Source organism: Ruditapes philippinarum, unplaced genomic scaffold (genome assembly GCF_026571515.1).
Source record: "Ruditapes philippinarum isolate M1 unplaced genomic scaffold, ASM2657151v2 ctg2291_1_1_1_1, whole genome shotgun sequence".
Classification (NCBI taxonomy): Eukaryota; Metazoa; Mollusca; class Bivalvia; order Venerida; family Veneridae; genus Ruditapes; species Ruditapes philippinarum.
In genome coordinates this window covers 45823-70106 of record NW_026859584.1, presented here as the reverse complement: position 1 = coordinate 70106, position 24284 = coordinate 45823, and the positions used below count along the sequence as shown (strand labels likewise).

At 33.4% G+C, this 24284-nt stretch overlaps 3 protein-coding genes across 3 annotated transcripts; 1 reads left to right on the top strand and 2 right to left on the bottom strand.

Annotated features, from left to right (window-relative positions):
- Nucleotides 1-138: 138 nt before the first annotated feature.
- LOC132757166 (uncharacterized) lies at nucleotides 139-18070 on the top strand. Its single transcript, XM_060748371.1, has 9 exons — nucleotides 139-367; nucleotides 563-1501; nucleotides 1784-1959; nucleotides 2738-2803; nucleotides 3603-3734; nucleotides 3865-3952; nucleotides 15658-15770; nucleotides 16642-16848; nucleotides 17385-18070. The coding sequence occupies exons 1-9, from the start codon at nucleotides 322-324 to the stop codon at nucleotides 17739-17741; spliced, it is 2124 nt and encodes a 707-aa protein (XP_060604354.1). The 5' UTR covers nucleotides 139-321; the 3' UTR covers nucleotides 17742-18070.
- On the bottom strand, nucleotides 10478-14697 carry LOC132757165 (neuronal acetylcholine receptor subunit alpha-7-like). The gene is made up of 2 exons (XM_060748369.1): nucleotides 13206-14697; nucleotides 10478-12812 (listed from the first exon to the last, which is right to left on the bottom strand). Exons 1-2 carry the CDS (start codon nucleotides 13686-13688, stop codon nucleotides 12072-12074), a joined length of 1224 nt encoding a protein of 407 aa, XP_060604352.1. The 5' UTR covers nucleotides 13689-14697; the 3' UTR covers nucleotides 10478-12071.
- Nucleotides 18071-19376: 1306 nt separating the features above from the next.
- On the bottom strand, nucleotides 19377-22310 carry LOC132757164 (vitelline membrane outer layer protein 1-like). Its single transcript, XM_060748368.1, has 4 exons — nucleotides 22142-22310; nucleotides 20840-20955; nucleotides 20170-20379; nucleotides 19377-19735 (listed from the first exon to the last, which is right to left on the bottom strand). Exons 1-4 carry the CDS (start codon nucleotides 22182-22184, stop codon nucleotides 19481-19483), a joined length of 624 nt encoding a protein of 207 aa, XP_060604351.1. The 5' UTR covers nucleotides 22185-22310; the 3' UTR covers nucleotides 19377-19480.
- Between the last annotated feature and the right edge of the window lie 1974 nt (nucleotides 22311-24284).

Sequence of the window (24284 nt, the reverse complement as noted above, 5' to 3'; positions counted from 1 at the left end):
GTTGGCTTAAACCTGCTCACATCTTCTCTTAACTGAATCAACACATACACAGTCAAATCTTTTATAGTGCTATCATTAACTAAACATATGTCGCTAGCTCTGTAATTATTCATGAAAACTGTACCCTTTCATGAAAATTGTACCCTATCGCAAATCACATATATCACTCAAATTAAACTATTAAAATATCAGACAGTTTTGTTAAAAAATGTTTCCTTTTTAAAGTTTGATATTCAATAAGGATTTGTTTTTATATGAAACAATTAAGTTTTAGCATTTTTTTATTACAATAATGTAGTGGAATAAACTTTCAATAAAATCATGGTGGAATTCTGTTTTAAGCACGAAGACTTTATTTTATTTGCTGGTAAACAAGATTTTATATTTCTAATTTATTTGTTCTTTTTTGTTTTGTTTTTAAAATGATACAACATACCATGACATTTATTTGATTTATGTTTTAATAATTAATACAAACACATTATCTTATTTAAACAAAGTTATGTTAATGATATTATTAAAACTATGCCTTTCAAGTGTTTATGATTACATTATATATCAGGTGTCCTAGGATTACTTTCATTGTCACATCTAGCTCATGGTACTACAAACAGTTCGGTTCTATCATCCCAGCCAACGATGGCATTAAACTCCACGCCTGTTTCAATCACTTCATCAATGTCGCCATTGACGTCATCTTCGATCTCCCGAGATGTATATACAAACTCGTCCAGATATATATCGCCTACACCAAGTCTAAGACAATACTCCACTACAGTAGAAAAATCTTCTTCTGCAAACAAAACCTCATCATTGCGGACTCCCACATCATCAACACGCAGCTTCCAACATATATTGCCATTAAGTGTTTTATCAACAAAACATGTAAATTCAGGACATAGTAATTCGCTTCTGACAGCATCAAGATCGCATTCATCGCATAGTGTAATATCAGTGTCAACTGTGCGTGTACACATACAATCATCATCCACTGCAATGTTACTTTCTTCAGATATACCAGTTCCTATATCAAGTTTATCGCCACCGAAGGTGAACAACTTATCTCTTTATTCCGATATTAGTTATCAGTTCGCGACGAGTACCATTATTTCAAATCATCACGTGCCTTTGTCACCGACCACTTCGTCAGCCACATCTACGTTTGGGATATTAACAGCGGCATCTTTGACAAATTTGACTACCTCTGTACAGACGCAGTTTACATCAATCCCTGGAACCTTTGCTACCACTTCCATAACTGTGAATGGCTCTTCTCAAACTAGCATCAAACCAACTGTAACGACGACAGGTGGTATAGTTTCACACTCGCCAAGTATTCATCTAGTAAAACCCAGTATGGTCATCAAACCTCCACCACTTCTCCCTGTTACAAAACCTACTGGGGCGTCATCATTGCATGGCTGCAAAATTGGAAGTTGTTGTACTTATGGGCTTAGTCAGCTTCCGGTTCAACTGAGCTTCGAGGAGTCAGAACCAAGAGGTATACCATAAAATCATTTGAAATAAAAGTTACTATAATAAAAAAGTTTTTTTGGTTGTTTCGTGCCATTTGTCTCTTAAAGCTACGGTTCAAATCATGGTGTGAATCTTTATCACGATAAAATACTGTTTTAGTAAGTTCACTGTTAAATGATATGTTCATATACCAGTTACCGGAAACTATTAACTGGCTCTTTACATTATGGAAAGCTTAAAATATAGATTATTAAATACATTATAAATTTTCTAAGGTAAACTTATAGGCCGTTTTGTTTAATTGTAGGTTACGTTTTGGCGGTAATACGGGACGTGAAGAACGTAAATTTTACAGTGAAGGTAGCAAGACCTTTAGAACTTGCCAACATTCTTAAAGATAACTTCGCTCTTGTCACAACAATAACCGGTTACAATCTAGTGCTGAGTAAAGAAATAGATCTAGAAGACTTGTATGATAAAACTGTAAGTTCTTTGTGTAAGATATTTAAGATCGTGGAAAAGGGAAGTCTATTTAAAATTATGTACATATTTTATTTGTAATTTGATAAGGATATAAACAAAACGCAATTAAATGCTACAAAACGTATATCTGATGACAAATTCAATATATCCAACAGTTGGTAAGCTCAGTCATTACATTTTTATTTATTTATATGTGAAATAATTATTGCCAAAATTACATCCTGCTTTCTTAAATAATAAATTGTTGATTTTATATGCCTGCAAAATAAACTGCGTTCATTTAACATTTAAACTGATGAATATTTTAATAAATAACCAGTCATACTGCATTATTTGCACCTTCTAGATTTTTTTTATTTATGGAAGGGCATGGTCATTTCTTACACGCCTTCTGATGAACAAATAATGTATAAGTCTGTCATTTCATATGATTATGGTAAGCCTTGACTGCCGTATAATTATGAAACTGAACTTTGTTATGTCCAGATAGCAAATTATTGAGTCAACTTTTCTATATTCAATGTGCTCTTATGAAGATATTATGTGGAAGCATCCTTACATGAATTCAACTGAACAATATATGATGCTTCCACATAATATATTCATGAGTTAACATTGTATAAAGAAAGAGAGACACAACAATGTTCATTTCTATAATTATAAGACAGTCAAGGCTTTCCATAATTTCATATATAATCAGTCGTTTCGAAACTATTCATATTTGATATTCTTTGCAGTCAAATTATTCAGTGTTTGTACATTTTCAAATCTGTTTCAGGATGGAAAAGTGGATGTACACACCTTACAAATGCAAATAAGTTGTACTGAAAACTCTAGCATAATTGTAAGTGATGTTTTTGTTTCTCATTATTTTTTTATCAAACTGTTTTTCTTTTGATAAAGATTGTAAATCTGAATTCAAATCAGTTTACTCGTACATTAAAGAAGTCCGCGTAATTAATCAGGCAATAAGGCGATTTATAAACTCATTGTGAATTCATACACACTCCGGAAACTTTTATTCGATTTTCATCATCGGTTCGTCACTTAGATTAATACGAATATTTCAGTCACAAATAATGTAATGTCGAAAATCAATCGAAGTTTTAATTCAATTGCAGCTGTGCATGCTTAGTGTCACTGTACGACATGTATTAAAATAACATCATCTGTCTGGTATATCCGCGCATGGTCAATGTTGTTGTACGACATGAATTATAATGATATCATCTTCCTGGGATATCCGCGCATGCTCAATGTCGTTGTACGCCATGAATTATAATGACATCATCTTCCTGAGACATCCGCGCATGCTCAATGTCGTTGTACGACATGAATTATAATGACATCATCTTCCTGGGGCATCCGCGCATGCTCAATGTCGTTGTGAAATATAATGACATGATCTTTCTTGGAACTACGCGCATGCCCAATGTCATTGTGGAGCATTATATAATGTCATGATCTTCCTTGGAACTATGCGCATGCTCAATGTCATTGTGAAGCATGTTATAATGTTATGATCTTCCTGTGACGTCCGCGTATGCTTCTTGTTGGGCAGCTTTTTATATTTTCTTTGTACCACTTTTTATTTTCAGTGCCGCTGTGCATGCAACGTGTAAAATAATTTAACTATATTGCAGGTTCCTCCACGCATGCTCAACGTCTCTATAGATGACGTAGATGACAATATGCCAGTGTTCCGACAACCTGGTATAGACTCAAAGGATTGTGTTATACCAGTGTATAAAGCTGATACAAGCGAGGATTACACGGTATGTCACTAACTCAATATCTAATATCATACAAGAACGGAGATTTTTAAAGTTTAAGTTTATAATTGGTATGATTAATTATACGTAAGCCAACCTTGTGAAATAAAACTTTGATATCATCGTATTTCAGGGTGAACTTGCTCTAAATCCTGGTAAGATAGAGGCTGTAGATGGAGATGTCTCATTTAGACACAATATCTCGTACAAGGTCATGCACTGTAAGTATACTCATACCAAATATTGCGATGCTACTCTATGTAGTGGTCAACGTTTTTAACCCACAGAATAAATGTATTGATTACTTTTTTAGTACTCTAACACATTTACGCAACACACATATAATTACATTATCAAAAAGAAAGGGATTTGCAAGTTCGTTTTAGGCTATAGTATACTCATTTATGCTAATTGTATTGATGTTTAAAATTAAACATAGCATTTTGTACATGATAACGTTTTATTCTGCTGGATAAAAATGTTTTTGTTTTTTGGCTTTGATATTTCAATAATTTGAGCTAATTTTGAAGAAAAAAATCTATAACCATATTGGTTATTCACACATTTTAAAAGATGTTTGAAAAAATCTTTACAAAATAGTCATAGTTTAAATATATCTTTTCTAAAAATATATTACTAAACAAACAACATCGTTGTGGCGCCGTTATATGTCGCAACGACCTAAATGTCGCACTTGCCGCTAAATGTCGCACTACTGCCGCTAAATGTCTTAAAATATTTTGCCGTTAAATGTAGCAACGATGTCGCTAAATGTCGCACCCTTTTTCCGTTCAGTTGAATATCACAAAAATACCGCTAAATGTCGCAATATCTAAATTCTTGTTAAACAACTCTTCAATGTCGTGATTTTGAGCTACGACATCACCTTGAGATGGATCCAACACACCGAGAAGTTTTTTTAGAAAGATTCAGTTGAAATTCAATCTTAGATCAGAATGTTTTATTATTGTGTCGTCTTTTTTGCCTACAAGCTTGTTTGAATGCGGTTTTATCGATATTAAAGGTATTTAAATATATATGTTATTGTTTAATTACAGTTTTAACAATTTTATTAATGCAATCATCACTTACGGTCACATATGCAAAATATCAACCTAATGTGTCTTTTCTTGAGAATGCTATAGACGTCCGAAGTGAAAATGCAGCCCTTGTTGGCAGTAATGTATTTTCGAGGCTGTATGACGAAAATGCTCTGAAAATTGCTAACATTCTGACAGAAAATCGAGCTCACTTATTTTTTTATTCGTATTACACATTTATCCACAATGGGGGCTTTTAACTATCATTTGTAAAAAACGTTCTGATGATAGAAACAATGTTAATGTGAAAAGTGCATCAAAAAGGTTTTTATTTACACGCAGTTACAGATCAAAACAAGATTCGTTACGACAAAAATTCCTATGTATGTAAGTAATCTGTGATGTCACTCACTGTTAAGTTCATAGACAAAGGGTTATTTGTAATATTTTCAGATAGTGCGAAACCCCGTTAATTTGATGGACTATTAAGCTTACTGTGTGCCATTAACTTCGGTGCACCTATTGCATTGATAACTCTTCGATCTTGAGAAACAAATGAAAGTGTTAAGGCATAAAGGCGCATGTTGAAAGCTGTATGATATAGAATTTGTCTAAACCTTTAATGAGCTTAGATCAAAAGTAATTGTGCAAATACCAACACTACTGGAATTCATTATTGTCATATATACACCATTTCAAGAGATATTCATAGGTTAGCCTTCTCCTCAATTCCAATAAGGAAATTGCATATTTTAAAATCTGCCCAGTAACAAAAGGGAGGACAACTCTTTGTCGCTTTCTCGTTAGAGAAGGGATACTACTGTGATGCGTGTATTTGGTCGCACGGTCACTTTACCTACATGTCGTTAATGCATGTATGTGGTCGCATGGTCGAAAGCCTACAATAAAATGACAACGTTTTCATACGGAACCGTCTGGTGCCAAATCTTAATGTTCTTAAAAACTGTTATAATCGTGATAAAGGTTTTAAAAGTTTTGTTACGTCTAAGTTAAGAACTTTTTCAATGTCTAAACGCTATTTAGGATTTTGCATGCCCTATTAGAAGTTTTATAACTTATTAGGAGAAATGAAATTATTATTTGTTTTTGGTATTTAGGATTTTGCATGCGCTATTAGAAGTTTTATAACTTTTTAGGAGAAATGAAATTCTTATTTGTTTTTGGTATTAGAACTTATTAGAATTGTAGGTTTAACTTTTATATTAAGTTAACTTAATTAAGATGATATTTCCCAACTCCTAAATTTCTTATTATATAAACTTTTTATTAGGTTTATTTCTCTAATCATGAGAAAAAAAATCCTATTTAGTTTAGAAATTGTAATAACTTTTTCTGTTTAATTACGACATCAACAGTGCTTTTATAAGACAGAATGTTTTGTACCAACACACCTTGAAAACATTGTCATTTTATTTAAGATTTTCGACCATGCGACCACATACATGCATCGAGGACATAATAAGGAAAGTGACCGTGCGACCACATACACGCATCACAGGATTCCCTCTCTCATTCGAAAAAGGGACAAAAAGTTATCCGCCCTTTTTGACAAAGGGCAGACATTCCCCTTCTCTTGCGAGAAAGGGACAAAGAGTTGTCCGCCCTTTTGATAAAGGGCAGACTTTAAAAATTTGCCTTTCCCTTATTGCTATTGATAAGGTGGCTTATTTTCACAAAAAGGTTTTGAATTGGTTTATATACCACAATAATAATGCAAACCAAATGGGTTTAGGTTTTCCTCTTTTTAAGTTCGCTTTCAAAATTTAAAAAGATCATCTATTTAATTTATTGGAAAATTTTGAGTTTACATTTTTTTCTTCTTTTCATTCTATGTATATAGTAGAATTATTTAATAAAATGTAAGACATTAAGGTTTCTAAACGTTTCATATGCAGTAAATATGGGAGATAATCCTTCACACTTTGTTTGCAAATATTAACCTGGGGGCATTTTTGTACACATCAAATTTCTATGTTTGACTTATCCCACTTATAATAGAAAAGGTAATGTGATGGGCTGCAAGAAAAAAAAAAGATTTAACTTGAGCAGCCGACAAAACTACTGTACATATTTGCAAGCCTAATCTTTACCTGCTGATATTGTAAAATGCACTTTTCAAGCTCCATTGTTTAAGCTTCTTAATTTTTTTTGTCTATAAATCTGGGAATATAAAGATAGAAATTTCAAAAGTTCGTCAGCCATAAGGAAAAGCTGCCGTCTCACTTACTCCCGGCAGAGCCCAGGACCATCCCGGTAAGGCCGCTATTCCATTTATACGTGATCAGTGGTCCGCGTCCGTCATCCGCGTCCGCTACCGATTCGCTAATCAAAGAATACGTTGAATCTATTCCTTTTGTCCGTTTACCATCCGCTTCCGCGACGGCATCCGCGACGTTTCGCAGGATGAGCGATTTTTTACGGACGCGGACAGTCACTGACATGTCTCATCCCTACAAAATGCCTCGAACGAAATTAAATACTTTATCGATTTCGAAAGAAAATACTAAAGAGCTCACCAAAATAGTGTGGGAGAACCTATAAGTTTATGATGCAGCAATGACAGATTAAAAAAAACAACATCTGGTCTTCGGTTGCTAAAGAGATGTTATTTGAAAACCTAACTGATATTCAATGTTTGTTACCTAATTCTTTGATGTTACAACTGTTTTTGGTATTAGAATGAAATTATATCATATTCTACAGATAATTATCCTCTGTTCGCTATACTTCAATTAAAAGTATATAGAATATAACCTACCTATGGAATAATACCCACGGACATGCCCGGACACGGATCACGCGGGTCACGGATCACGTACTAATGGAATAGCGGCCTAAGTTACCGGGATGATCCGGGACGATCCGGGGTGAAATTGTTGTTGCGGTCACACTAACCCCGGCAGCACTACGGTAATTCCCAACTTACCACCCAGGATGCGCTCCGGATCATCAAGGCAGAGCCCAGGTGAAGCTACGGTTCATGCCGGTGCTTCCCCGGTCGTTCCCGGATGACGCCGGAAGAGCCCCGGTTGACCCAGGCAGAGCCCCGGTCGATCCAGGCAGAGCCCAGGACGATCCAGGCAGAGCCCCGGTAGAACCCCGGTGGATTGAAAACGCCCGAAAATGATAACATTGATACATAATTTTTATTTAATATAATATCTATTGTTCCAGAATAGTAATTCATGATGATTTTCTGAAAAATCCTTATGCCATACTGGATAGAAGGGAAATGGGAAGGGTTTTAATACAAACAAGTGCAATCATCGCAAATTGTCGTTATTCTTTTGAAATGATCCGGGCTTTGCCGGGGCTCTACCGGGATCAACCGTAGCTCTACCTTTATCCTCCGGGGCTCTGCCTGTAGTTACCGGTGTTCTGCCGGCATTAACCGGGGCTCTACCGTAGCTCTACCGGCTATATCATACCCCGGATCATCCCCGGTTTGTGCCGACAGAGCTACGGTGCTTCCCCGGTATAATCCCGGTCGTTCCCAGCAGAGCTAAGGATGAAGCCGGCAAAGCTTTACCTTCTCGGATCATCCCGGACCTCACCGGTGAAATTAAATATTTTATTCCATCCGTGGTCAAATGCCGGATGTTCCCGGATCATCCCGGACGTTGCCTGCAGAGTTACGGATGTACTCCGGTTGTTCACGGTCGTACCCCGGTCGTTCCCGGACCACCACGAACGTCTACCGGGGCTTTGTAAGTGAGACTGTAGCTTAAGGAGCACGATGTGCAGCCTGACATACATGCATCTCTATACTGGTTACTGTTACAGGTAAATTCATTTCGGTTCCAGCAGTGTAAAAGTGCAGTGTTGTTAGCAATTGTCGTATTTACGCCATTGCTTTTTGTCCTTAACTCCTTCAAAGACTTTCTAAACTCATTCAAAGTTTAAACAAAGTATGTTGTACAATTTTCAATCTGTCTTTATGTCTATGTAACTGTTGCATATGCCTTTAAACTTTCATTTTGTTACATTTTCTTAAGATGGAAAAATTATTAATGCGATAGGTGTGTCGGAGAGCCACTTTTAATGACACAAAGTAAAGGTAATTTCAAATCAAACGAAGTCCATCAAAACGAAGCCATTTCATATTACATGAAAATATAAAGAATAACCCTATGTCTGTTAACTCACAACAGGTAATTACTTACATAAGTTTTTTTCCACATAAGTGGGAATCTTTTCCCCATGTTATTTTCTCTAGTTATAGTGTCATTTGGTCGTAGCGAATCTTGTTTTGTCCTGTAGCTGTCCGCCCTTTCATTAAAAGGCAGACTTTAAAATTATGCCATTGCCTTAATTATTGTATAAGGAGGCCAATTTTAACACATATGTCTTGAATTGGTTTATATAAAACAATAGTAATGCAAACCAAGCTGGGTATAAGTTTACGTCCTTTTAAGTTTGAAAAGATCATATTTGATTTCATGGAACATTTTTAGTTTTAAGATATTTCTACTTTTCATTCTATGTATATGACAGAATTATCTTAATTTTACAGAACATGAACGTTTCAAAAACGTTTTAATGCATTAAATATTGGAGATATATTTCACACTTTGTTTTCAAATATGAACGGTTAACCTGGGGAGCATTTGCCAAAGTACGTACGCATTTAATTCCCATATTCGAGTTATTCTATTTGTTATAAAAGCTCCAAAAATTTTAGATAAAACTTGAGCAGCCGACAATAATTATTCTAACACTGGTTAGACTGTATATATTTGCAAGTATAATCTTACCTACTGAATTTGTAAAATTCACTTTACAGGCTTCCATTTTTTTAGAACAGTCTATCATTCTGGGTATATCAAGACTGAAATATCTAAAATGAGTACAGAGCTGGTTCAATCTGCAAGAATGTGCAGTCTGGAATACATATATCTCTATATTGGTTAAATCATTCCGATTTCAGCAGTTTAAAGGTGCAGTGTTGGTATAACAGTAGTCATATGTCTACAACTGCTTTAGATCTAAACTCATTCAAAGTTTAAATAAATTCTATTAAACAGTTTTCAAACTGCCTTTATGGTTATGTAACAGTATCATTTGCCTTTAATCTTTCATTTATCATATTTTCTCAAGATGGAAAAGTTATCAATGCGATAGGTGCACCGCTTTTACAACACTTTTTAATGATACACAGTAATTTTAATTTCAAATCACACGACGTCCATTTCACACTATATAAAAATATAACGAATAACCCTAGGTCTATGAACTCAACAGTGAGTAACATAACAGATAAATTACATACATAGAAAAATTTGGTCGTACCGAATCTTGTCTTGGTCAATAAAAGACATTTTTTGATGCACTTTTCACCTTAACTTTGTTTCTATCATCAGAAAAATGTTTGAAAATGACAGTTTAAAGCCTCAATTGCGGATAAAGGTACACTACGAAAAAAAAAATTATAAAAGAGTGAAATTGATTTTCTGTCAGAATGTTAGCAAGTTTTAGAGCATTTTCGTCATCTTAGAAAATATATTTCTGACCAGAACGGTAACAAATATATTATTCTCAAGAAATGACACACTGTGTACGTGACCTTAACTGATGAGTGCATCAATGAAATTGTAAAACTGTTATTTGTTAGTTGCAAAATAATAACACATATAGTATAAAATCTTAAATATCGATAAAACCGCTTGCGAACATGCTTGTAGGTGAAAGGACGACACAAAATATAAAAAATTCTGAACTGAGAGTGAATTCAATTGCATCTTTCTAGCATAACCTTCTTGGTGTATTGGATCCATCTCAAGTTGATGTCGTACCGCGAATCTACGACATCTGGATTACTAAATGAAAAACGTATACAAATGTGTTTTATGACTAAGAGGCTCTTTAGCATGTGTGTTAGTAGTTTGACACTCCGGATCACGGCAGTAAGCCACATTGAATTCACCAGAGCACTTTTTAACCACCGCATCGTTTCTGGGCAGGCTGTCAACCAGTACTAGTTACCTTCACTTTCGAAAGGAACTGAAACTTCTGTACATGTCAGAGCAGAGATACAGTGCGAATGACCGTAGAAAGGATTTCATGATCAATCACAACGAAAGTGACCTGCGCCGTCCGGGAATTGAACCCGGGTCGCCCGATTCACAGTCCAACGTTGTACCTATTGAGCGAACCGGACGGCTTGGCTCTTTGGCATGAATTGTGAATTACGAAATATGCTCAACATTTTATTTTTCATCCGCTTTTGTAGCTCACAATCTAAATGAGAGATTTACAAAAATTGTCGAAAGTGTGTTATCAAAAATATTTAGCTGTAGCTCCATTATTATTTCGTTGTAAATGACAAGAAACACTGGGTGGACTATCACAAAGATATCAATCTTATTTATGTTATATTTCACTGTATATATACCGCTAGCAGTTTGTATAATGTTATTATGGAACACACGATAGAAAATTGTAGCAAAACACAATTCAAGAAATCAATCTTTCCGACATCGTAAAACACGTTTATATATTTATTTTCTAATTCGCTTTACTTAACTGAAAATATATTATTCATCACCTATAGTAAGAGTTATGAAACCTTCAGTCTTGGACATAATAAACAACACTACAGTAGCATAAAGGCATTGTTTCAATATTGTTGTATACAAATCATTACAAATAGTAATTGTTATTTCTGTGAGGTAAATGAATCCATTGGGTCATAATCTCTGGACACGCAATCTTTAAAGTTCTCAAACTATTATATCGATTATTTACAAGTTGATTCACTCTTTTTGCTAAGAACCAATCAATGGATGAGAAAATATGGCTTAATAAAAGCATTGTTTCTCACATACGATGTGTTCACTATAATGTGAACTCCTCGAGTGGCGATTCTATCACGACCGGCAAGCACGAAATAGTCATGCTTACTATGTTATACCTGACTTAGCCGGACAACTATAACTTTAACATTAGTCTCTGACTAATAAATAGATAAGAATCTTAGGAAACGTAATGTAACAAAATTTAATTATCACCATAATAGTCTGCAAACCTACAAATTGTTTGACTGATTGTTTATAGTTTATTTAATTATTTTGCTTGATAGTTCATTTCTTAGTTTATTTAAGGTACATTCAAAGAATATAAATATAAATGGAATCGGAATCCACTAAACTCACACTAATGAACTAAATTGTTGTTAAACGAAACACAAGTACACTTAACTATTCCAGATTTATAAAATCCCTAAGCCAGTGTGCTGATTTTTTTTTTTTGTAGTTGTATGACAACTGTAGCAGGTATGTTGTTAGGATCCTGACTGTAGTGTTGTCATAAACACTATGTTCATCGTAATGTTAGTAATAGTGATGAACACCAAACATAATCTGTCAACAGCAAAACTAACATCTTGCCAGCTTATATCTTCCTTATCATCAGTTGGTGATGGGCTCACACAATCCGAATTTTTGTCGTCTGCAAAAGCGACCTTTACTTGAACTGGTGTATCTTTACTTTTGTTTCTACATGTTTTCGCGAGTATTATCCTCGCAAGACTTTTAAAGCATTGATTGACATGGCCCTGTCTATGGTATATATCTAGGTTTAATATAGTAAGCACTGTTATTGCCGAACTGACAAATAATGTTCCCATAAGGTAATAACTCAATATAGACATGGGTTCTGAACTTTTAGGCAAGTTGTCGCCAACGATGGTCATATAAACCGCCAGAGCCAATAACATCGTCACAGAAAACGAAAGTCGTTCACCAGACTCAGCTGGTAGTATAAACACCAAGACGTTTAAAACTGCCATAACTATAATAGGCGTTAATATGTTTATGATAAGAAAAAGCGATTTCCTTTTGGTAGTAAATGTGTATTTAATTTTGTCCACCAATACACTACTTCCCGGTATCCTTGTAACATCCGCTGAAATCATTTCCCACTGACTACTTTGCAGACTGCTGGACAATTGAACTGGACCAGAAGACGTCAACGTTAGTTCTGTACCAGAGTATGACAGTTCAGAGAACTCAAGAGTGCATGTCTGTAATTTAATATATAGATCGAAATTATATGAGTACATGTATGATTTATATGAAATGTGTTAAATATTTCTACATATACATATAGGAACGGAAAATATATAGAAAAGACAAATTGTTACCGGTGTTTCTAACAACAGACAAACTGTTATTCCCCCGTTATGTATATAGACCTGCTTGTATTTAAGCAACTAGCAAATGAAGTTTTGTGGTGTGTCCTGTTTTGAAAAGGACTTAGATGAAAGTGTAACTTTTATAAATATGTAAATGCTTAGAGTTAAAGGGAAAACAAACACAAAACACTTTGATATTACGCTATATGTATATTACTATATATTAATTCCTATCTATTTCTACACTTAAATAATTTGAAATAAATATTCTACATTATATACCTGTGTGTCAAACGGGTAGTAAGTAACATCCACACTACAGGTTGCCTCAAAGACGGACACCGGAAAAAAATATATGTCTCCTGATGACGTCACCGACAAGGTCATCCAATCCTCTCCAAGGTCTGTCATTTTTGTGAAGGGGTTTGTTAGAACAAGTTTAGGATACCAGATATCCGATAACTTTAAATCGATCTTTGATGCCCCTCCATAGCTTGCTGGTGACCAGTTAATGATTTCATCACGCCACTGCATGCCTAATTTACCAACAAGTGAAAATTTTCCTTCAACCTCGTCAAGGTCCCGGATAGAGAAAACGCTGAGAGACAGTGTTAAGTTCATGGTGTCCTTCTGCTCCAGGACAGGACGCTGTCGAGGGTTATATCCGGTCAGTACCGCAGTCATCAGATCTACAGACTTGGAATACTGCTGACCATGTGAAACTTCCAATAACATAAATAAAACAAGTACAAACGTAACAGCCATTTTTACTTTTATGTGGAATATTTTAAATATCGTAATAACCACAACAGATATTTAAATATGTGTACCACCAACTAAACACACGTGAAGATGAGCGCACTTATAGTCAGCATCATTGTTGCTTGTAATCCGTCAGTCAATTAAATTTCAATAAAACAATTTTCTCGTGTCTTTAACATTGTTAAAAATTAATACAAAACAAGGCAACAAAGAAAGTAATCATAATCCGTATAATCGTATATAACGTCATAATCCAGTCCATGACTAAAGTCTTTTGCCTAATGTGTGATTTCTAAATCGTTCGATAGTGGACTTTTATACCAATCTAATTATTTGGTGATTTTTGCATTCTTCTTTCATCAATTTATAGAACTTGAACAGGTTCATATTGTATTTGCAATAAGTATTATAATCTATCTTATTTTAGGTCATAAATATCTGATATATTTGTTTTGTAAGAATATGTTTCTATTTTCTGTAAGGTTTAACCAAGATTTATTTTCTCAATTACTTTAAACATGTTTAATTAGCAAATAAATGTCTGTACACAATTATTTCACGATATCCTCGTTTCTAATACGAATGCAGCTATAAATATGTGCATTACTTAAAACTTTTACTAGTACTCTTATATTTAATGATCTACATGTACTAATATTATATATAGAATTCTGTACCAGTTTTCAGTTTATGTTTCTTTTGTTTGTTTGATTGGGTTTAACGTCACACGTACACAGTATAGGTCATAATATTATGGCGACGTTCCAGCTGTACTCGTGGAGGAAGACCTCAGGTACCCTTCCGTGCATTATTTCAGGCACGAACGAGCACCTGAGTAGAACCACCGACTTTCCGTAAGCTAGCTGATAGCTTCATCACATGAAAGAATCCAAAATCGCTATCGGGATTCGAACCCACAGCGGTGAGGGGCAAGTATTAATATAATTAATGCGACATTCACACATCTGAAACTATCTTGACATATAAGAATCTCATTTATTATTACATTATATCGGCAGAACAAAGTGTAAATAAATGGTAAATAAATAACTTTAAAGTTTGGCGTAACTGTTTTCAATTTATTTTTCAATTAAATGTATATAATCAATATGACTCACGGAAAATTCTATTCACATGTATATAATGATATCTAATATCTAAAAGGAGCGTTCGTCATAGGACAAAATATTAATGGAAAAGTTAACTGTTGTTATTGTTTTATGATGTTTTGTGTTTTTATATATTGTTTAGAAGGTCGCATTTAAAATTAAGATATGCTATTTGTTTTCTACAACGGTATATCTTCATGTGTTACCTTCTTTAAATAAAATATTCATATGTGTTTCCTGAATATACTCTAAAACTGAAATGTATTTTTATATCAAAAGGTCGTTCTATCATTGTACGTATAACTTTTTCATAATGGTAAGGGCCCACGATAATGTTGTTAGAACTTTTGGCCAAACCCTTTTGTATGTACACTTGATTAATTAGTAAAATTATGAAATTGATATTATTATTTTAATTATATATCCTTTGGAATGTATCGGATAAAAAGAGCTGGACATTTATTTTATTTCAAAGGCGGCTTTATTTTATCGTAAGCATTTTTCATAAGTTTCCATTTCAGGGCAACTTGACAATTAACTTAACTTAACTTGACACGGACAAAAAGCATAATGATATTGTCAATTAAGATAATAAAGAAAAACTTATTAAATGCAGGGATAGTGTTTGGTGTTCCTTGTGATTTTCCTCTGAGTTTGAGATTTATCATTTTTTGGTATTCATTTAAAAGTCTTTATTTGGTTTATATGTGATTGTTTACTTCAGATTGTTCATTTGTTGCTGTTCATTTTTGATAGTTCTTTTTAGATTGTTCATTTATGATAAATCAAGTTTAGATTTATTTTAATAAAAGACTTGAGCGCCCGTTAGACAAATGTACTTACCATTTGTTACATTATTTCAGCGGAGCCGGCGGATTACCATTTGTATTTCAGCTTAGATACCGAAAATGGAACCGTCCATAAAACTAAGACTATGAACTCTAGTGATCCAAATAAATACGTCATATTTGTACAGGTAGGTCTTCTTGTTTTAGTTCAAGCATATTTTATTTCGAACCTTTTTCACGCAAACATATTTTACATACAATCATTACTTACATGATATACAATGATGTAAAAGGATCAGATACGAAAGCATACAATGCTTATATAAAGGTCCTAACCTAGCTGTATATCTAGTGATTAATTTCATGTTGGAAATATTATATCATGAAAAACATTTTGTAAAAAAGATGAGGAAGTCAAAAGTGTTAATTCAGACCTGAAAGTAAATTCTTGTTTTGAAGTACTGTTAATAAAACAAAACAGAAAATCCTCCAAGACAACCTACTAAATGTACTGCCTGAAGAAACGGTTTTATATATCTCGAATTAAAATAACGTAATGTTAATTGATGTACAGTCACACTTGTGTTGTATATATTCTGTATTTATTTTATGCATGTGATACATACATTCTTTATAGCAATATGCACTTGTAAAAGAGTGGAACATAGTGACGTCAACTAGTTGCTTCACAAATGATTATCAGACACGAAATATGACTTGTTCCGACGATCTGTTCATGAATGTATAACTTAACACTATAAAATATCTCAGTCGTGATGATATGTATATATACACCTTGCCCGAAGGCTACTTGTCAAAACAGAACTAAAATTTCATAAAATACATAAAATGCTCAAATGATTTTCTACTTATATAATTATTTAGTTTTAAAATTTAACCATACGGACTCCAAAGAACAGTGATAAGGCGGAGACGCGTTCAAATTATCATTATACTCCAAAGGAGAGAGATGAACAATCATGTTATGATATATCCGAATGTTTAAGAGTCAAACAAAGTCAGATATGTATTGCTGTAATGATTTATCTAATATTTAAGGCGGTAGAGGACTCCCCTCAACAGAAGTCACGTGTCGCAGTCCTGCTGGTTGTTGTTGTTGCTCCTAGCGATCCATTTTCAGACCAGCACAAAGCTAGTCCGACTGCAAGGCTTGCCTTAAAGATTGCATGTGCCTTTATTTTGATGGCGTTTATCTGTGGAGTTGTTGTGATCGTGCACCACAGATACACACTTTCACGTGCAAAGGTAAGTCCGTTGTTACTTTAATGTAAAGAGATTGAAGCCTTTTTCATTGTAGTACAGATTCTCCATTAAGATTATGTAGTCGATTCTTTTCGACTTGATAAAAAAGAATTATGTGGTAATATAGCACTTATTTTAGAGAAACAACCATTTTAAAGGATACTCAAAAAAGGCTTTTGAAAAGAAATGTTACGTGTTGAGTTAAACTGTTCTTTGCTTTGGGTGAGTGCTAGTTTGTTTTAGTACTTTTATTATTGGATATTGAAAAATGGTCAGACACTTTTTTGAAAAAAGAAAAGATTTGGACCAAAAAAACAAAAACAAAAAAAACACACACACAGTTCCGAAGCTTTCCAAAACAACGTACTGTATGCCTCTTTCGGGACACCATCTGCATGGTGTCTCCTAGGTTTATGCCTCATATCCCCTTTCCCACACCACCACCGGCAGAGTACTTTACATAGTACGTATATATAGCAAAGATTTTTTTGTGATTTTAAGTATGAATCTTTATGTAATATTTTCTTCTTGTGTTTAAGGTTGAGTCCCGGGATGGGAATGAGTTGCGAGACATGAAGTTACCAAAACTTGCAGTTTATCAGAGCTCCAATTCGAGTCTTAATTCCGCCATTCCAGAAATACCAGTCATAAACAGTCCATCCCAAATAGTTGTGGCTAGCTGTGAAAACACATTAAAACCAGAAAAATGGGATAACGAAAACCGAAGGTCTTCTATCGAGCGACGAGAGTCGGAGTCACAGAGAAAACGGAGACTAATTGTTAAAAAGCCGATTGATACTAAATCCCGTCCCAGCTGGAACGCTCCGTCACCTAAACCCAAACGGACCCGCTATAACCCGTTCTCCGTATATCAAACACAGCATAACAGTCATTAGTTGGGACATTGTAGACATTTTTGAGAGTAACATTCTGACTAAATTTGAACCTTCAACTTTTCGTGAAATAATAATAATTATCAAAATGCCATTAGACAAATAAAGACCTTAAGAAAATCACCATAAAACATGAAACAAAATAAGGTCAATGCTTCAAAGATTATAAACTTAATTGTATGTCACCATATAATAAAAGCACTGCGGTGATATTTTAGGCGAATCATTGTTTTCATGCCATGTCTATCCTCGGCATTTTTAAACGATATTTATTTTGTGTAAACATGAACTCTTATAATTATGTAAATGTAAATAAAATGTTTGCTTCTTTTCATATGCATTTTTTCTAGCTTTCATAGAAATTGTTCTAGAAACTTTCTTAACTTGGTTCCTAGCCTTTGTAATACTAGTTTCTGTTGTTAATGCTGGTTTCTTACATATGTTAACAGTGTTGTTGTTTTACTTAATAGACGCACTGTCCTAACAAGCTATTTGCCAATAACAATTATAGTTTTTGTTCTAACTTCTATAAATATATATTCGTATAAAAACATACTCTATGTTATTTAAACACACGGCACATACGTAAAATATTTAAGACACGAAAACTGATTGGTCAGTATTCTCGTAAATGTGGAATGCAAATTATGTCATTTTATTACTTGTTGAAGTTTATTATCATAAACTGACAAACAATGCTTGGATCAAATAAACAAGCACACCGTTCTATTATGACTTTAATTAATAATAAATTAATCATTCAGCATGACAGCTCGAGGTTTGTATGAAGTGTACCAGGAATTATAATTGTATATTAGTTAGGCTGAATTATAACTTTTAAGATCAAAAACGGCCACGCAGCGACACTTATGCTTACTTGATAACTATGTTAGCTAAAGTATCAGAATATCCCGTGATCAGTATAAGAGGTTCTAGTTCATTTTTATTTCTTGCTAATAACCAAAGTTTTCTGTTTTCTGTGGCGGCCATTAAGAAGCATTCTTATTGCCTCTCATAATTTAAACAATGCTTAATGCTTTTTCGGTCAGGAGGAATACAGTAAGAGTTTTTCTTCAAAAGTCTTCTTACAACAACATTTTGCTAGAACGGAAAATAAATTTCCCTAGGCAAAAACGTGGGTAAATTGTTGTTTGCCCTAGCAAAATGTCGAGAGAGAGAAATATTTTTGAATAAAATACCAGTAAATGTGTCAAGACTTATTCGACGATTAAGCGTATTTCATAATCATACACATGTAGTAGTCATTCAGATGTTCTTACTGCTCCAAGAAATATTATGCTGGACTTCTTATAATGAGTTATTTACTCGCCAATACAAGCTTCAAATAAGGTAAATAATTATATAATTACCGTATCTCCTGCACTTTCTACAATATCTTTATCAAATAAACACACCTGAACAAAACTCTATATATACATTTTACACGTTAGAAAGAAATTTTATATCGGCCTGTTCTAGTAGTACTATTGTACATTTTATATACTATTTAATATCATTTTATTTAAATCTCAAAGGCACGTTGCTTATAATGAACAAAATATCGTTAAATTTGACTTACTTAAAGGGACTCAACTGAGGTTTTTGACATTCTTCAAAATAGAAATTACAAATACATACTATGGGGTTAAAAACTTTAATTCAGTTTAAAACATGCACGCATGAAAAATCGACTTCCCTAGATTCGTTTGGTACATGTAATTGTTTAGATATCGGAAAAAATATTATTTGCAGCAAAAGAACATGACGTCATCCAGCGCTGTATCGTCACCAAACATTCCTTGGGGTTCGGATACTCGTGTCCTAATTCCACAGATAGCCGTACCAAAACTACATTCGTCACTCCATGATCCATATTCACCCCATATACCATATCCTGGCAATCTCGCTTTGGCCAACTCATATGATGGTAAAGTACCATGTAAATCCCGGCATTTGAATTTTACATAATTAACGGACGAGTCGTCGAGGATTTGTTGCTTAAAGTAATAAAATATCTAATATTAAACATATATAGATAGATATCAATAATGTACATGTGCTTGTACATCTTTAGAACTTATAGATTTCAATACCGTATTCGAGTTCTTATCTTTGAATTATATTTTATTATTTGATGTAATTTAAATCTTCTTTAACTTAAAACGAAGACAAATCTGTCACATTAACAAAAATTTAATTGAATGTTAGTGCCAGTAAAATGAAAATGCATGCAAGATATAAAGATTTAATAATTTTGTTAATACAAAATAACGCATAAAAAATAAAGACTATTGTCCTACATCTGCAAGTAGTCAATACCACGTCAAGATTAATTATAAACTTAGTTTAAATAAACAGAAAAGTTCAATCGGGATATAATCAGATATTTGACTGAAATGAATTTAACAGTTGACAAATACACAAGTTTTACCCTGGGTTCAACTTGAAGATTAAACGATGTCAAGAAACGTTTCCTGTTGCCCTGCCGTTCACAATGTGCCTCACCAAACCACCTGCCCCATGGTCCAACAGTTGAATTAACTGTGTTCTGCATATTGTTATTAACATCATTAGGTTCACAAATTAGCTTGATACCATTTAATGCTGTGTCATCGAAAAATATACCTTGATGTTTCTCAATCTGCAATGATTGACCATTATAAAGACTGCATTTATTTATTGTCCATTGAAACAACGTGATAAATAATGTATGAAGCTTCTACATGTATGTATAATATAATAAACGTGAAGAAAAAAACCCCAGTATTTGTAAAATTTGATGAATCGTATGAATATATTTTTAATAATACTTAAAGTGTGTATCTACACAAGTGACAACATTAACTTAGTCATAGACATCCGTTATAACATAGAGCTTACAAATTACATACAGCAATATTCAAGTTCAATCAGATTTCATATTACATCTTTGATCAAAACTCACTGATACTTTCCAATTTAAGTTTTACCTTATAATAATAATAATAATAATAATAATAATAATGATAATTTTAAACAATATATAAATACAAACTAACATTACCAACTATTACAACTAGTCAATTACACAACATAATTTGTAGATATGACACTTGTTTTACCTTAATGTCATATCCTACAGCATATGTATTGTTGAAACAATACTCCGCTACCCCCCATGTCCCCCAATCATGGGTGTTCATTACAGTTAACGTCTGATTTCCTTCTACTGATGTAACTAAAATAAAATAAAATATTTCTTTTTATAAATATTCAGTGGCATTATGCTATGCAATACAATTTGTTTGTTTTTTTTTGTTTTTTTACTTTAACATACTCAAAATTTGACATTCTTAAAGATGCCTCTGCTCAACTAAAGAAATCAAGTCGTTTGTGCGGACCTAAGTTAACTTGTAAAACTTGACAAGTTATAAGTTAACTTGTAAACCATATAAGTTCATTTGTGCGGGCACCAATTAACTTATAAAACCTATAAGTTCGTTTGGATTGGCACCAATTAACTTTTAAAACCGACAAGTTCGTTTGTTCGGACACAAGTAAACCTATCGTGGCTGACTTGTGCCATGTATAAATTTACGCTACGAAAACACGAAAACAGTCATCATTTTGTCGTACTTCTGGTCCGCGAGACACACAAATCACTAAAGCATAATGTATGAACTTATAAACAAAATGTTACAATAATAGAAATGTGTGTATGTTGAAAATTACAAGTTAATTCTGTAGGAAGTTTATTCAGCGCAAAAAATGGTATTTACTACTCAAAATTGCCGGGTTGCTGAATGGTTTGCTTCATACATAAATTTATATACATAAGTTTCTTTTCTCAGATAGTACAATGAAATACGGTAAATGATTCTACTCTAACCATTAACAGATTAAGATTTTCTTAAAAAAACAAAAACGTTTCACCTAGGCAGATGAGATATGTAACACAAATCAGTCTTATGAAATACTAAGAACATTCTTGAAATATATCCTAATACAGTTTGGAAGTACGTATTGGTATAAATCAGTACAATACAGGATCATCATCGTCACCATTATCATCATTATTATTACTCTTATCATTATTACATTATAATCATCATCTTCATTATTATTATTATCATTATAATGACTATAATTATGATCAATATTACATCCTCCTCTTCATCATCATATATATATTATTAATTACTACCATCATCATCATTATCATCATCATTATCATCATTATTATTATGACTACAATTATAATTATAATCATTATTGCATCATCATCATAATTTTTTTCACAAAAAATATTTCAGTGTAGATCTAAAACAGTCTCATTTTAATGATACATGTACATTGTTGATGATACATGTACTTCAGTCACACTTTTTGTCTTCTAAAGATTGTAATAAATAAGATGAACTTACCATGTAAATATGCAATCACAATATACACTAGCTGTAATACCATGTTGCTTAACCTTAATCTGTAGTCACCAAACTAGATGCTAACTATAGCAAGAACATTTGAATTTCATGTTAGGATTACAATAAATTTACGAACATTTGTCAAGGAAGGACTTGTGCATTATATGTTTAAGGTGATTCAGGCAGTTAATTGTCGTTCACTGTATAATGTATGATAGATAGAACTTTTCAAACTGCATAAAAATTACACCTTGAAATATGTAATAACGTCGTGTTTACGCCAAATGTCGTCTGAACATCAGTTTATCTTCATAAATGTCAACATATATTCTACATGGGGTGTTCATTTTCAGTCAGTAATAAAAGCTTGTGTACCTGTCGCTGAGATAATACCACCACTTATTTTTATATGTTTTTATATACGTATTATGTTTAAAATTCATTGTTGTTATTAAAATAATAAAATTTATTCATTTCAAAAATGACATGCTGTCCCGACTTCTATTAAAATAGAAAAAAGTAGAAACCCTGAAATGTAACAAGCTCGCTACACGTCCAGATAGAGGTCTAAACAATTTTAACATGTAAGGATTCTTCCTGGCGTCCTCAAAGAGTTGCTACGAAGATCCCACGATGTCCAATCACGTTCCTTTACGTAAGTTTGCTCTCACGGCGCTTCCACGGTGAAAAGACGTTCTTTTGTTCTTCCTTAAAAGGGATGGGGATAGGAGCGCCATTCAATTTCCGTTTAACAACCACATCGTTTACATTTTGCGCTCAAAGAGTTCATATGGTTTTGTAGGAGGCTTTACTTCGCAGTTATTGAGTTGTAAGGAAACCTTAATGTGATGGTATAATTTCCTTCACAGTGATTCCATTGCATTTTTATCAGAACGCCTAACGACGACGCTTGTTTTGTCCAAGCAATGTTCAATGCAAAACGCAACCTAGATTAGTATATGGCAAAATGCTGAATAAAGAACTCATCAGAATGGTAACATTCAAGGGGAAAATTTAAGATGTATGATCTTATGAACAACCCTCGATTGTTGTTGTTATAAAATAAAATATGAAATGCTTTAATAAATATTTAATGCAAGCGTACCTTGATTTTATATTACATTTGCTACTAACGTCTATCAAGTGTTAAATTAAGTTGAACATTTCTTTATCATTTCCGAGTCAACGTACCTTGTTGATTTCTCAGAACATCAATAAAGTAATAGAAGAAAACAGAATATATATCTCATCATTGCAAAAAGCTGACAAAAACATGAGATGCGTAATACTAGGCAATACCGTTCATATGAACACAGCTTTAAGTCAATACCGTTCATATCAGCACAGCTATATTAGACATTACTGTTCATATGAACACGTCTAAAATTCAATACCGTTCATATGAACACATCTATAAATCAATACCGTTCATATGAACACAGCTATAAATCAATACTGTTCATATGGTCAATACTTTTCATATGAACACAACTATAAGTCAAAACTGTTCATAAGAAAACATCTATAAGTCAATACCGTTCATATGAACACAGCTATAAGTCAATAATGTTCTATGTGTCAATACGGTTCATATGAACACAGCTTAAGGTCAATGCTGTTCATATGAACACAGCTATAAACATATGCGCAGAGCTATTAGTCAATAATTTTCATTTGAACACAGCTAAATGTCAATACCGTTCATATGAGCACAACTATAAGCCAATACCGTTTATATGAACAAAGCTTTAAGTCAATACTGTTCATATAAACGCAGCTGTATGTCAATACTGTTCATATGAACACATGGACATCTATAAGCATATGAACACATCTATAAGTCAATACTTTTCATATAAACACAGCTATATATCAATACCGTTCATATGAACACAGCTGTAAGTCAAAACTATTCATATGAACACCCATATAAGTCAATATTGTTCATATAAACACAGCTATAAGTCTATGTGAGGACATCGCGTTTCAGACGCAGCCACAGTGAAAACAACATTCATGTAAACAGGCCTATTACCTGAACAATTATCAACATACGCTTGCAAATAATAAAATACTTTGTATCTACTTTAATTTTCGATGAGTTTGAATAATAAAGTCAGTTCTTAATATTTTTGAAAATTGA